Source organism: Alternaria burnsii (assembly GCF_013036055.1).
Source record: "Alternaria burnsii strain CBS107.38 chromosome Unknown 710, whole genome shotgun sequence".
NCBI lineage: Eukaryota > Fungi > Ascomycota > Dothideomycetes > Pleosporales > Pleosporaceae > Alternaria > Alternaria burnsii.
In genome coordinates, this window is record NW_024066136.1 from 84,074 (window position 1) to 98,664 (window position 14,591).

At 51.0% G+C, this 14,591-nt stretch overlaps 6 protein-coding genes across 6 annotated transcripts; 2 read left to right on the top strand and 4 right to left on the bottom strand.

Moving 5' to 3' along the window:
* Window positions 1-1,179: 1,179 nt before the first annotated feature.
* GT037_011240 (ammonium transporter) lies at window positions 1,180-2,930 on the bottom strand (the record flags this gene model as incomplete). The annotated part of the gene is made up of 4 exons (XM_038936287.1): window positions 1,180-1,748; window positions 1,802-2,393; window positions 2,444-2,772; window positions 2,861-2,930. 4 exons carry the CDS (start codon window positions 2,928-2,930, stop codon window positions 1,180-1,182), a joined length of 1,560 nt encoding a protein of 519 aa, XP_038781056.1.
* A 2,388-nt stretch (window positions 2,931-5,318) lies between these two features.
* On the bottom strand, window positions 5,319-7,699 carry GT037_011241 (nad-binding protein; the record flags this gene model as incomplete). The annotated part of the gene is made up of 5 exons (XM_038936288.1): window positions 5,319-5,987; window positions 6,063-6,117; window positions 6,387-6,761; window positions 6,819-7,528; window positions 7,583-7,699. The coding sequence occupies 5 exons, from the start codon at window positions 7,697-7,699 to the stop codon at window positions 5,319-5,321; spliced, it is 1,926 nt and encodes a 641-aa protein (XP_038781057.1).
* Window positions 7,700-8,752: 1,053 nt separating this feature from the next.
* On the top strand, window positions 8,753-10,003 carry GT037_011242 (uncharacterized protein; the record flags this gene model as incomplete). Its single annotated transcript, XM_038936289.1, has 1 exon — window positions 8,753-10,003. The coding sequence occupies one exon, from the start codon at window positions 8,753-8,755 to the stop codon at window positions 10,001-10,003; it is 1,251 nt and encodes a 416-aa protein (XP_038781058.1).
* A 610-nt stretch (window positions 10,004-10,613) lies between these two features.
* Window positions 10,614-11,971, top strand: GT037_011243 (uncharacterized protein; the record flags this gene model as incomplete). Its single annotated transcript, XM_038936290.1, has 2 exons — window positions 10,614-10,720; window positions 10,774-11,971. The coding sequence occupies 2 exons, from the start codon at window positions 10,614-10,616 to the stop codon at window positions 11,969-11,971; spliced, it is 1,305 nt and encodes a 434-aa protein (XP_038781059.1).
* A 509-nt stretch (window positions 11,972-12,480) lies between these two features.
* Window positions 12,481-12,786, bottom strand: GT037_011244 (uncharacterized protein; the record flags this gene model as incomplete). Its single annotated transcript, XM_038936291.1, has 2 exons — window positions 12,481-12,641; window positions 12,693-12,786. The coding sequence occupies 2 exons, from the start codon at window positions 12,784-12,786 to the stop codon at window positions 12,481-12,483; spliced, it is 255 nt and encodes an 84-aa protein (XP_038781060.1).
* Window positions 12,787-14,288: 1,502 nt separating this feature from the next.
* On the bottom strand, window positions 14,289-14,591 carry GT037_011245 (uncharacterized protein; the record flags this gene model as incomplete). Its single annotated transcript, XM_038936292.1, has 2 exons — window positions 14,289-14,452; window positions 14,501-14,591. The coding sequence occupies 2 exons, from the start codon at window positions 14,589-14,591 to the stop codon at window positions 14,289-14,291; spliced, it is 255 nt and encodes an 84-aa protein (XP_038781061.1).

The window sequence follows — 14,591 nt, forward strand, 5'->3', positions numbered from 1 at the left end:
GTGTTCGACAGTGGCCTTTGTTATCGCAACCCGGTTTTACGCTATGGTGGTCTTGTGCAAACCACGCGGCGGTTCCTTTGTCTGATATTCTCGCCTCGAGGATCTGTTGCTAACGTCACAGCCATGTGTTCGCTTTGTTCGCTTGAGCATGCGGACAGCATACCTAGGTAGCATCGCCTTGTTAGCGTGTTCCATCCCTTTACTTACTTGAAGCCTATGACTGCATGTCTCAATTCTAATTCTGGATCACACCACCAAATGCCAGATCAGCTCTTAGCCGGTGGTGGAGTTGTGCGGAATCCACGTATATGGCAGGCATCTCAATCTCCACACAAGGCACAGCCTCCCCCACACCCACCCGCCCCTGCGGGTACCTATGCTTACCCAGAGATAAGGTCGCAAACGACGCGATTTTCAGATCGGCGAGGTATGGTAGTTCCCGTGCTTTAACATTTGGTGTTGGGATCGAGACCAGTGAACGTCGGGAGACGAAGCCAACAAGCTTGGCATGAAATGGCTGCGGTAGCTGGACCAGTGAACTTCCGTATGTGGATAATGAAGGTGATATGGAGGGTATGCAATCTGCCCAAATGTTCCTTGATGTCGAGATAAGAAAGGGTTGGCATATTAGCGACATCGTGACGGGCGGTGAGCATCAGCGATTCCTACGACGAGAGTCTGCATCGACCTACATCCTGCATCTGTCATGATTAGCTTCGGTGGTAGCGCGGTGCTCTGACATCATCTTACTAGACAATCCGGGGTTCAATAAACATTGTCGATCGCCGTCCTGGAGGAGCGGGAAAAGATAAGGAAACATGGAGAGTTGGCTTGGCATAATTGCATGGTAAACGCCTTGCGACAAAAGAAGTAAGTCGATCAGGCTTAGATTGATAAGGAAGCTGGGCGCTGCGTCCAATAATGTTCCGAGTGCTTAACATCCTTTGAATAGTCTTGTAGGGATTTGGAATAAGCAAGTGAATATGTTGACATAGTAAGGTGTTCAGTGTATCCATTCTCGAATTATGTACAATACATGGGTAAAGAAAAACTAGTCGAAGGTCTAAAGTATATGTCAAAAAGCACAGCTCAAAGACGGGAGCACAAGTGGTATCTCGAAACAATTTTGACTCAAAAAGGTCGCAAGCAACAAATCCAAATCTGCAATGCAACAAAAGCTTAGGTTTGAACCTGCTTCTCGTGCTCAGAGCCCATGGCCATAGCATGTCTGTCGCCTGCAATGCCAGTGTGCTCGTGGCCTGAGCTGTGTTCCGAAGGTGCCTTGCCCTCAAGCATCTGGCTGTGCTGGGGAATACCGTGACGCTCGCCTTGGGGTACAGAGTGCTCGCCGTCGATTGGCTCGCCCTTGGCAGGTGTCCAGGCGAGGTAGTCACGGCGGACCTCAACGTAGTCGTAGGCGAATTCACCGAGCTGGTCGTCGTCCATACCGAGGAGCTCAGCCTCCTCAGATGCGCGAAGCTTGAGGCCGGGAATCTTGTCGATAACGAAAGCGAGGATGGCAGAGACGACGAAGGAGTAGGCGGTGACGGCGACGATGTAAGCAATCTGCTTGTAGACTGCGGCTCCCTCACCGGTGATAGCACCAGCGGCAAGTCCGTTGTTGACACCGTCAAGACCGATGATGTAGTCGGCACCGAAGATTCCGTTGAAGAAAAGGCCCCACATTCCAGCGACACCGTGCTCAGCGAACACATCGAGGGAATCGTCGATCTTGATCCAGAACTTGACTAAAATTCAGTTAGCGAGCAGTACGCGAGGGGACTTTTCTAAGAATACGTACTCTTGGTGGCAAAGTTAGCAACAATACCAGTAGTGATACCGAGGATAACACTGGCCCATGGAGGCAGGAAACCAGAGGCGGGAGTGGCAGCGACAAGTCCGGAGATGACACCTGAGCACCATCCGACCATGGACCACTTGCGAGCTAGGCGCCAATCGAGGAGAACCCAAGTCATGGCGGCGAACATGGCGGTAAGGTTGCTGTTCCAGCACGCCATGACAGCGCGAAGGTTGGCACCGAAAGCGGAACCACCGTTGAAGCCCAACCAGCCGAACCATAGGAAGACAGTGCCAAGGGTGATCAGGGAGACGTTGTGAGGGCGGAAGTTGAGCATCATCTTCTCCTGGCGACGTCCGAGGATCATGGAGTAGGCCAAAGCTGTGCAACCGGAAACGATCTCGACGGGACCACCACCAGCGTAATCAAGTCCACCCCATACGAAGAACCAGCCGTTCGAGTTCCAAGCCCAGTATGCGACGGGGCAGTATACGATCGTGGCCCAGAGCCAGATGAAAACCATCATAGGGATCAAGCGACCGCGCTCAGCAACGCAACCGACGACAATGGCAGCAGTGACAGCGCAGAATTGCATCTAGAGACGTGTTAGTGCATAAGATCACAATATGATAACGTTTGCCATACCTGGTAGAAAGAGTACAGTAGCTCAGGAATCAGAGGACTACCTGGGCTGGGAGCACCAAGGACACCTTTGAGACCGAACTTGTCAAGGTTTCCGATGAAACCGTTTGTCGAGGGGCCGAAGGCGAGCGAGTATCCCCAAAAGTACCATTGGAAAGTTATGACGGACGCGGAGAACATGCAAGCCCAAATGAGGGAGAGGGCGGACTTTCTTCGAGCAAGACCGGAGTAGAGGAATGCGAGACCAGGAATCATGATCAACACCATGGCCGAGGCCACGAGAATGTAGGCCTGGTCACCCGCGGCGTACCATTGGTTAAGGTTCTCGGTGACTGAGGTTTACAGGTTAGTGTTCTGGTTGTGCAAGATACGTGTTGCGCTCGGCACGTGCGCAAGTAGCATATGGGAACTTGTACTCACGAGAATCACCACCAGTGATATCATCGGTGCCATTGAATTGGGCCGGAGGGCCGATCCACGAGTACGACATGGTGGGCGTGTCCTAAGGAATCGACGGGGTACTAAGGATATACGGGGTCCTTGAGTACTATGGGGAAGGAGACGATTCCACGGTAGGGCCTGTGGAAGGGAAGAGAAGGGGATTAAAAGCTGGATCGGTGCCAGTAATATACGGCTGCTACAGGGAGAAGTCGGAAGCCCTACTGTAGATTACGGTAGATGCGCCGGGACCTTTATGGGTGGAACTTGCTGTACTACTCTTATCTATCCTGGTCCACGGGCCAACACTTGAGGCAAAATAGACGAGGGTACATCACCCACAGCCGCGACCGTCGTGGGGTTCGCGTTAGATCCAGCCATGGAGCTTTGTTCTTTTTCTGCCGCGATTGATCGCACCGCTGCGTCATTGCTGCTCCTAACGATCTAACGCCTTATCTCGCCGCGCGCGCAACATGCAAACATGTGACGGAGAGGCGTAGCAGATAACAAGCAACACCCACACCGGCGGCCACGTCGCTTCTGTCTGTAGGGACAGGCCTCGCAGCGGCGCCTCTCTGGCATGGGCTCAACATGAATTCGCATATGCTATTGCAGGCAACTCCAGTTTCATCCGGGGCGGAAGGCTTGGCGAGTGGGTGGTCAATGTTGCGTGGTGTCAATTGCATTTCTGGCCAAAGATAAGAAGTCGTTGTCGCCCAATCAGCGCCCACCTCGGATGCTGCGCACGCTAGCTGCTTTGGGTGCCGCATCTTCGCCGGCCGCCCTGCGACGCGTTCTCACTAGACACCAGCGAACGCCACCCCGTCCCTGACGATTTGTTTATGCGATTCACGTACGTTGTGTGCGATAAGACGACCACGGCGGTTTGCTCGCCATGCTCCTCGCGTCTAGTGCTCCTCACCCCAGAGTCTCGCGACATCGATCCACGACACGACAGTCGGGCGAACATCGGGCGCCCAACCAACTTTGAGAAACCCAATCTTTGGGTTTTCTGGTCTTGCCGTTGCGACACGGCGCTACTTACGCACGCCCTGCAGAAAGACCGCGGCGTGCAAAATCCGGCTATGGTTGAGCAGATCGAGACACCCGTCCGACCGGCCTGCATCTGTGGTTCTTCGACTGACCGCGGCCACTGTGGTACCAGCCAGTAACAGGTACCCACACGGTCAGCAGTCTAACCTCGTCAAACGCCCAAATTGGGACTATTTTCAGACTATTCTCTCAGTTATTTCCAGTGAGCCGGGCTACTTGCCGGAGAGTAAAGACTATCAGACCCTGTTTCCCGATGGCCATGTCCTCGAGCGTCCCAAAGGTGACCTGGATACGCCTGTCAACAACGTGGACCGCCATTAGAGAAGCAATGCAATCAATGCCCTTTGTCTCTGTGTCTCCACGGCTGACACGAAACAACGTCAAAGTGGCATAAGCAGCTGAAGCCGTTGTGTTCTTTTGCACCACGAGCCGTGGGGCGTGGCAGGAGTAGGGCTCAGCTGCATGTCAGCCTCCCGTACCCGCCCGGCGACCCTTGGCGGCAAACTGTCGCGAAAGCATGTGAGTCTGCTCCCCAGAAGCGAGGCGGTGGGGCTCGTGGCCGCCGTGGTGGGCTCGTGGAGAGGTCGATACTGTAGTACATCCTTCTGGCGTGGGGAAACTGGAATTGGACACAACAGCATCGTTGGCTCTCACGCGACTGTCCACTTTCCACAATATTTCACACCCTTGATTGACATTCCGCGCCAGCATTATTGACGTGTGGGATTGCACTTGTTTATCTTGAATGTATCGCAGGTTGTGCAATTCCAGCACGTTTCCAAGGATGCGAAAACGCGCCGGGCCAATGACGGCGCTCCGAAGCCGGAGCCCTGACTACGCGTCTGAAGTAACCTTGGATCGGATCATTGGTGCATCGTGCCCTATCAATTCTCCGACCGGTCCTGTTTCGCTGACGCCGGAGTATATGTCTTATACTGATAGCTTGGTGTAAGAGCGCGTCAGCTTGGCTGCTCCTTTTGCTCTTTCATTGACGTGTGCCCTTTTACTATCGTGCTGGGCAATATTGTTGGCGACAACGAAAGTTCAGTAGAGACGCCGACCTAAAGATACTACGCAGCCAGTTCGCCATCGATCGCCGTTCATTCCAGTGTCACGAATCGGCTAACTAGCTGGGAAGAATCTCGAGTTTTACATTTCCACAATTATACACAATGCACACCTTACGCCCCACCCAGGTCGTTTCTCGAGGCGCCTGTGCAACGCGAGTAAGTCTGCGGTCGCATGCAGTTCTCCGTCGGATGACGAACAGCAAACATGCCGAAAATGTACAGATTCCACAATCAGCACTTCGCAAGAGTCGACCTAGACAAACACTCCGTACCAGATGGTCCAACAACCCTCTTCTCTCGCTAGTCGCGTCGCGTAGCTAGACCGACGAACCGCCATCTATCGAGATGTTCTGCCCAGTGATACTTCTACTCAGCGCCAGCACTCTGACCTGATCCGCACAATCTTCCACTGTAGCCAGCCTCTTCAACTTGGTGTTGTTGATCGCAGCATTACGCTTCGCTTCTGGAAATTTGAGCCCCCATTCTGTGAGTAGCATACCCGGACTGATGCTGTTCACACGAATCTTCGGTGCCAGAATGACAGCAAGACTCTTTGCAAGATGAATTTGCGCTGCTTTGGTAACAGCATAAGGAACGCTGCTTCCACTAGGCTTCACACCCGCCACACTCGCTGTCGAAATAAAACATCCTTCGTTTTCGGCCAAGGCATCTTTCGCGGCATATGCCAGCCACATGTGCGTTTTTACGTTCATGGTGAAACACTTGTCCCAGTCGTCGTCGTTGACTTGCTGCTCAATATCGGTAAAGGTCGTCATGCGCGTCCAGCCTGCGTTAGAAACGACGACGTCCAATCGGCCCATCTTTTCGATTGTTTCTTTTACAAGATTTTGGACTGACGGTTTTGAGGACATGTCTGCTTGAACCAAGTGGAAGCGTGGATTTGCTTCTGAGGATGGGCCTGGTATGGATGATAGTTCCTTCATGAGAGATTGTGCCCGATCCGAGTTTGATGAATAGTTGATTACCTAGGTGATGTTAGCTACCACTCTCAGTCTTCAAACATGGGGGGGGATATGTGATTCGAGGCGTTTTAGACATACCACACGGAAGTCTGGCGCAAATACTCGTGCTATCTGTGCCCCCAATCCTGCCGAGCTAGCTGTGATCAATGCTACTTTTGTGGTCGCCATAACGAGTTATTGATGATACAGGGAACAAAGATAATGAAGCGAGGTCTTTTGTTATACATTGGAGAGCAAACGGTCTATATGTATCACCGCGGGGTGGACGCGCGGGGTTAGCGTTCCGTCATGTGGATGCAGCTGCGGAACCATTCCGTAGACACTTGGATATCTCAACAAGACCTTTCCGTTTCCCGAACATAATCCTGTGTTAATGCGACTCATCGTCCAGAGAAAACACACCCCATTCTTCGCGCTCTTAGCTCTTCTCTCGTTTCACTCATCTCAGTGTCACCCTTTCCTACGAGCTCTGATGGACCGAGCTCATGAATCCTGTATCCATCTGGATGGTACTTCTCATCTCCTGGAACGGCGCCCCCAATAAGTCGCAGTAACAACGCCTTCGGACCCCATCTCGTGATGAATTTTGGCTTTATATACCATGGGTGAGCAATGTATTGGCCGAAGTGAGCACGTCCAGTCTTTCCATCGAGTTCTGTGAACCATTCCTTACGTAGGAAGTGCGGTCGAGGGAGAAAGAAGTTTCGCAATGCGAATTTCCGAATCTCGACGACAGCTTCAAGGATCTGTGTGTATACGGCTGGTGGTTGTGGCAGCCTGGGGCATGGTCAGTATGGTATACACATTATGCGAAAGGGCTTTTTTTTTACTCACTTCATCGCCTTCTGTAAACGTGGCTCGAGCAACGAAGAAGCTGTGGTGAACCCATACGGTTTGAGAATGGAAGGCACATTGAACAAGGCAATGTCGAACGTGCCGCGAGCGAGTGTTGCATTCGTATCGGCGGGCACCATATTCTGATTTTCGTACCCCAGGCTCCACGCCTCCAATTCTTCGAGCCAGTGTAACCCGTCTCGCCACCCTTGGTCCGCAGAGGGTAGAGTATCGTACGATATCTTCATCGCCTCACCCAGATCTTTCCAGTAGACGCCCATGGCACATCTCTCAAAGTCCGTTACACCACGCCACTCGTATTTGGCCGTCCATCTGATTGGCTCGAGCACGAAAAGACTAAGGGTGTATAACATATCGTCATTCGATATCTTCCCAGCCTTGATGTATCGACCATGAAGGTAATTCATAAGTGCTATGCCACTAATCGCTCTTTCAGAGTCCGGTTTGTTTAACACTACCTCGGTGATCACGACACCAGTATCCGCGGCCCGTTTGGATGCAGTTTCAGAAGCTGACAACTGTCCTGTTGCGACCAGCAGCTTAGAAATGCTGGGGATGCCATAGGTCTTGAAGAGAGCGAAGAACACGGAAACAGAAAACACGGTTGGGAACTCTAATTCGGCAAGAGTGAGCTGCATGGAATGCGCATCTTGAAGTGTCATACGGCTCCACGACGAGCGATCAGGGTACTGAATAGTCTGTCAGAGTCTTGGTTCCATCAGTGTTGGCCATACTTTGCTTACATTGAGGCGACGAGAAACGCTATCACGACGTCTATAACGAAGAACGCGAACAAGAAGCCAGTAGGCACCGAGAGCGGTACATATCCAGATTTTAGATGTGGAAAAGGGGAGAAGCATAGCTATGGCGTAAGCTGACAGTTTGAACTCTGTCGCCTCGGCTGCGTTGGCTCTCGTTCTCGTAGCCTACCTCAGTGGGATGAAGGTCTAGGTACGCTGAGCATGAATCGGTCGATACTGACGAAGCTGGAAATTGACGCAATTGTACGCGGTATGAGACTTCTTGTACTTTCCTTCCGAAAATATCTGACGTCGATTTAGGTAATGAAGTATGGATGGCGTGAAGGCGCGTAAAGATGGAGGTGGCTACACAAGGCTCAGATAGGCTAATACAATCTAGGGAAAGTGCTCCTTCCGTCTGCCCCACACACCAGGCTGGAAGCGCGGAACAGTCTGAGATATCGAACTGTGCCACACAGTTGAGGGGAACATGAACATCCAACCGAGCCGTCTCTGGCTATTTTCCCCATTAACTTACTGGCGTAGATTGCAGTACATCGGCTTTGAAGTAGGTTTCTAGCTCAATTGTAGGTATCACGGGATTTGCGAACTCCTCGGAGTGTGAACCTAGGTATGCGTGTAGTTTACTCCCACGATTGATAAGTGGATGACAGATCCCTCTTCCAAACCTTTCTAATCGATGTATGGCACATCCAGCAGAGCTAATAATATCTAGGCAGCACCAATGACCGGCCTTCGCGACCCCTATGTCCACCTTTTTGGCCCCATTCCAACTCGCTGGGACGGGTCGTTGCAGCCATGGGCGCCTGTCGCTTATAAGATCTCGCTTTGCCAGTTCGATGATTGGAGAATCACCACACACATCTTATCCCTCCGGCTACACGACATCGATTCCAGTCACAAATGTGTCTCAGCCTTGCGCCCCCGCGGGTTGCGTTCAACCTTCTATGATGCATCACCGTCTGCAACGCGCTGAGGCGCTCTTCTGGCATAAGTCCAGTTACCCTCCAGCTTGAAATCTTATGTGCTCGACCATGTTGAACTGTCGTGGTGCTGATTCTACTCTCGCTCAGCTCTTCTCCGGCGCGTCACAGCTCATCGGAAGCGATAGAACATCGATATCCCCTCCTGTGAGCCTTGTACATTGGATCCATGTCTAACAGCACAATCACCACACTCATGTCCCGCCGAGGCTGGGTGGGCGGACCAGACGAGAGAGGTACGCTTGATATCGTCTGGAGTTGCGTATCAACTCTGTTCATCTGCCTTTGGAGTATGCTACACCTAAATATACCCTCCCCAAAAGACACTTTCTGGACTATCTTCTGGCGCAAGGCGCGTTGGCTCTTACTTGGTGTCCTAGCACCTGAAGTGCCCATGCTCTTCGCCGCTGGTCAATGGGCCTCCGCGAAAAGGTCCGTCAAGGCTATGCGAGATATGGGTTTCGACGAAGAGGAATGGTCGCTTGAGCATGCCTATTACGCAGACAGCGGTGGGTTCGAGTTACGGACTGTTGACCGCGAGGCAGTTCCCATCACCGCCAAACAGGTCCACTATCTGATCGAACATGACATAATTACCCTACCAAGAGTCACTAAGAAAGAGATATGGGACAAGAGCAATGCAGACAAGGTCGCCAAATTTCTTGCCTGTTTCCAAACCGCATGGTTGACAACACAAACAATTGCGCGTGCGATACAACATCTCGCTATCACACCGTTGGAGTTATCAAGCATCGCGCTGGCGTTGACGTCTCTGACGACACTATGGTACTGGTTGCAAAAGCCTTTGGATGTTGAGACACCTACGCTCGTTTATGTGGAGAAAAGCATGAAGGAAATAGTTAGTACTTGCGACGGTGGTGGCGCAGATCCGTATACGAACACTCCGCTGGACTTCATCGAACCAAATGCGTATATCGCGCGCAAATGGAATCCGCTCCTCTTCAAATGGATACTCAGTCGCAAACTTCAGACCAAACCGATCGAGCGCATTCCGAATGATCGAGATCCGCAGCTCTCCAACGTTTACCAACATCTGTCGCTGGCTGTGGCCACCGCCTCTTTCGCCAGTATCCATCTTGCAGGTTGGAACTTCAGTTTCGAAACCGACTGGGAAGCATGGCTTTGGCGTGGCAATTGCTTAGTGATGTGGGGTCTTCTAGCTACATATGGGACGACAGAAGTTGTGGCCTGCTGCAACGAAAGATTCCAAAAGCTAGGCATGGATACAATGGGAGGTTACAAGATGCGATGGCCTGCATGCCTCTGGTTTATCATACCCGCGTCGCTGTATGCAATGGCTAGACTTGCGTTGTTGTTTGAAGTGCTGTATAGCATGCGCAGTCTTCCGTCCGATGCTTTCGTTGAGGTGAAGTGGTCTTCCTTCATCCCTCATATATGAAATTAAACTGGGTCATGGCAGTTACACATGCCAAGTGACATACCACGGGTCCTGATCGGTAACATCAAGATTGCAGAGAGAAGTACGGGATATTAGCGCTCTATCTTTGTACTCTGTACTGTCCCGTATTTCCGCACTACTCTGTGCCACCCCGCTTCAGTCAAAGTCTTGAGGGTCTTATGAGTGCATTAACAGCAAACTTGCACAGTGTGCAATACAGGTTGAAGCCTACGAATATTACGTCGCCCGTAAATCCATCGGGTAGAAGTGCATAGTCGGGGATTTACCAGCGCTTGTGAGTCTACGCCCGATCTCACCGGTATTGCTGAGCTCAGCGATCGCGCATCCTTTATTGGGCGCACCATTCGCGGGGTGCAGTGAAGGACGAAGTGGCTGACCAACAAGATCACCGCACCTACAAGGCTGAGAATGCACTCGAATTGACAACTCATGAGTGCATACAAGACCCCGCGTCTTGCAATGAGTGACAGCGCACATAATTTGAGCCTCATTTTTGAAGTGATGGCTGATGTGGATAAAGGGAGGTATTTCCAAGGTTGGTCCGGCTTTCCTCTAAGTACCAACGACCGCCATCTAGTGTCTTTGCAACATGTCTGTGAGCGACAACTCCACCTTGGATGTATCGCATGAGAGCGACGGTATGGGCGGGTACGCGTATGGAACGGGGGACATGGCCGTCAGCTCCGAAGAGAAATCGTAAGTTACATACCACCAAACATCTGCAGAGAGGTACTGATGCTTTCAAATAGCCCATATGCGACCACACAGATAGTCGCACTGGACGTCGGACCAGAACCGACCCGGTTTCTTGTACACGATAGCGTCTTGAGCCGGAGCAAGGTTCTTGCGGCGAAGTCTTTTCCAGTGGCTTTCGTCCAACAACCAGTACTTCTTCCGGAGCTGGACCAGAACACAGCACATACTTTGATCCACTTCTTGTACACTGGCAAATTCCAAAGCCTCAGTATCTTGGCGTCTTCCGACAAGATAATCCCCGAGTTGTACAAACTGGGTACCAGTGTATATTGCGCTGCTGCTCGTTATAAGTTACCAGGCCTTGCCGAGTTAGCCCAGAATAAGATGAAGTCTCTCGACGAAGAAATGAGCATCTTCGATATCCTTTCTGTAGCGAGAGATGTTGCATTCCCTCTTCTACCAGAGGATGATGTGTGGTATCCAAGCTATGTCGAAGATTCACTCAACAACGCCATGGCAGATGATCCAGAACCATTCCGAAAACCAGATTTTATCACATCAGTGGGATCTGACAGCAAGCTCTTGCAACTTGTCTGGAAGACTGTGATGAACAACTACGCTCGAGCGCCAGCGACACCAGCAGCCAACAATGAGGAAACCAGCACTCCAACAGCTGAACTTGTGCCGGAGCTACAGGAATCGACCGGTGATGAAAATGATGTCTCTGCAGTTGTGCCACAAAAGACCGACGAGGCAGATGAATCCGCAGTAACAGCAGTTTCCGTGCCTGCTCCAAGAGACGACGTTACTGAGGCGCCCGTTGTAGAAGACATCATTGTTCCAAAGCCCAGCAAGGATGTTGTTCTGAAGACAGAAGACGCTCAACCCACAGAGGAAAGGCCAGCAACGCTTGAGCCCTTCACAGACGAGCTAGACTTCAAGTCCTCAAAGACCTACCAACAGATGGGTAACAAGAAGCCAGAGCAAGTCAAGGCTGGCGATATCTCCTCAGGAGAGAACAAAGCACCTGTTCACGTACGCTCAGATTCCGTGGTACAGGTCGAGCAGCCTTTGATGACTCCTGTTGACGGACAAACGAAGGCTGATGGTGGTGCGCTAGTAGTAGATGAACCCGAGCAGGTAGTGAAGACCGAACAAGGGGACTCAAACAAGTTGGAGGATGCTGTCCCGCTAAGCAAGAAGGACAAGAAGAAGAAAAAGAAGGCGGCGAAGGCAGCTGCCACCGAGTAGGATCGCAATATGTGAAGATTCGTTGAAGCAAAGCATATACAATCTAAATACAATAAGCTTGATGATCTGTCGCAGAATGTTCAAGGTATTTTGAGCTTGTTGTAACTGACATTGACTCGGGTTCCATATCTATGATGTGTTATAATGTTGATACATTGCGAAGCTGTAGGAAAATAGGATGAGGGGCGCAGTGGCCATGTGATTGTGGCTCATCTGTATTGTTTTGCTCGCCGCCTCTAGGCCGCATTCCACTACAAATGCCCATGGTGGGTACTTGAGTGAAGTTGTGCGTTGATGATGTGGCCAACGAGGCACTTCGAATTACGTACCTAGGTAGCCACAACACATGTTCGTACGCTAAAATGACCCCACCATCCCCATACTTCCAATCCACACGTAAGGTTCTTCCAGCCACAGCCACAGTATGTTGGGCGGCGAAGCCTGTACGGACGCTCCTGTCACTATCACCACCTCGGACAGCTTCCAAAGGTCACCACCGCCGCCCGTCACTACCGCCCACCAGTCGTTCGACTCGAAGTGCTAGATACCCTGGGTCCACGCCTCTTCCGAGAGTCCGATGTATATGTTTTTTGCTGATATCGGCGAACATCCGCGATATCCACCCAGTTAGTCGTGTTCGATCTGGTACGGACGATCACGAGCTCTTGGTCTGTAAAGTATCAGCCTTGTCCTATGGGAAAGATGCTCACGCCAAACGTGCCGTTCGTGGGTATTCTCCCCCATTTGTGCCTCCAGAAGTCCGATCCCTTCATACGGCTCTTGCAAACCATACCCATGCCCAACAGTAGCAACATAACAAACAATAAAACTATAGCGAAAATAGCCTTTTTGGACCAAGACTGGTTCGTTTCGATGGTGGCAGCGGGACTTGTCACTGAGAGAAGTCAGCATACGCGTAGGTGCAGAGTCTGTATCACAGTAGATCCAACAAGAAGTTCACCCCAGAGTGTGCGTAACAAACACTAGGTAACTATATCGAACTGCGACGACGTACAATTTGTAGACATGGCTGTGTGGCGTGGTAACCTTGGAAACAATCTCGGTCTATGTACTGCTGCGGTTATAGAAGAGGATGTCGACTTAATTCGGTGAGCACTTGAACTGTGCATAGGTGGTGTACAGAACAGAACACAGCAAAGATGTGTGAGGTTTAGTGTTTAAAAGGAAGCGTGACGATGACGGCGGGCTGTATGTACAGTTGCTCGGACTATGGTGTGTGATGTAGGATTATGCTGCTCTGTTTATGACCTACCAGTAAGATTGAAGCATTTCCTGTGCTAACGAAATTCTAACGCCTTCCGTATGTTCCGAAGCATCACGTCTGACCTAATCTGACTAGCATCCGTTTAGTGTCGTATTAGCTCTTCCCCTTGTTTTTCATTCGTGGTCGGGCAGCTGCGAAATGGTGTTCCATTACCTTTCACGCTCATTACTTTCCAGCCTCATCACCTTCCACGCTGATTACCTTCCAGCCTCATCACCTTCCACGCTCATCACCTTCCAGCCTCATTTCGAGCGTTCCCCGTCACGTGCCATCCCCAGCTCACAACGACTTCGAGTCCTCAATCACTTTTCCTGCAGGTTGATTTTCTGTGTCCTAAGGTTGAAAAATTAGTCAGTCATAAACAATTGCATTTGTTGATGAAAGTCAACGGCTCTGGGATTAATTTCTCAGTGCAAGGGCACTCTTGTCGTCTTTGAGAAGGAGAATCAGATCAAGCGATGTGAAGTCAAACCCGAAACCAGGGCAGTATCGATCAGATCTGGAGGATCAGCCAATGCGCTATCTGTGAGGAAGGGTAGACAATGTAGATTCAGAGTTTTGAGTAGAGAGCAAGAAATGCGAAGGCAGAGAACTTACCGACAAGATGCGTAGAAGGGCGGCGCGTCAAGACAAAAAGGGGTGACCAGTCATGGACCATCGCACACTATCACTTTTACCTAATTCATGAAATGATTTTCCATGCACGTTTCTCGGCTGAGAATCCTTACCTACGTACTGCGATGCCTGCTAGCATGATGCGACAAACCACACGAGGTCTTCAGCCTTCCAAGGGTGCTCCTATGACACACTGCAAGACAGTAAGGCGTATGTATCACGGATACGATAAGTAAAGCTGCAACCTATAACCTCGTATATAGAATCTCTACTTGATTTACATTTCTTCTTCTGTGATACACCATTGTGAAGGCATGATTGAAAAACGAGGCTGCGCGTTTCTGTTCTGTCACTGGAAGACTGAATTCAGTCCGGGACTACTCTTTGCAAACCACTTCCCTCGATCCTTCTGAATCATCACTGACGCCCATCATTCATTCGGCTCGAAGATCGCAATAGCCTGGGCCCGCGCCTCAATCGAAGCATCGATGTGTATGTATCCTGCTGATATCTACGAACGTCAGCAATACCTACCCAGCCACGGTTTGTTGATCTGAGGCGGTCCGTCGCAAGCTCCTCATCTACACCCCATCAGCCATGCTAGTGTTAGAGTGCTTCTGTAAGCATACCATCCATCCTCCACCATCTATACCGCATCCGAAAGTTTGATGTCTTCATCAGGCTCTTGCATGCTATGCCCATACTAGACAGTAGCACCAT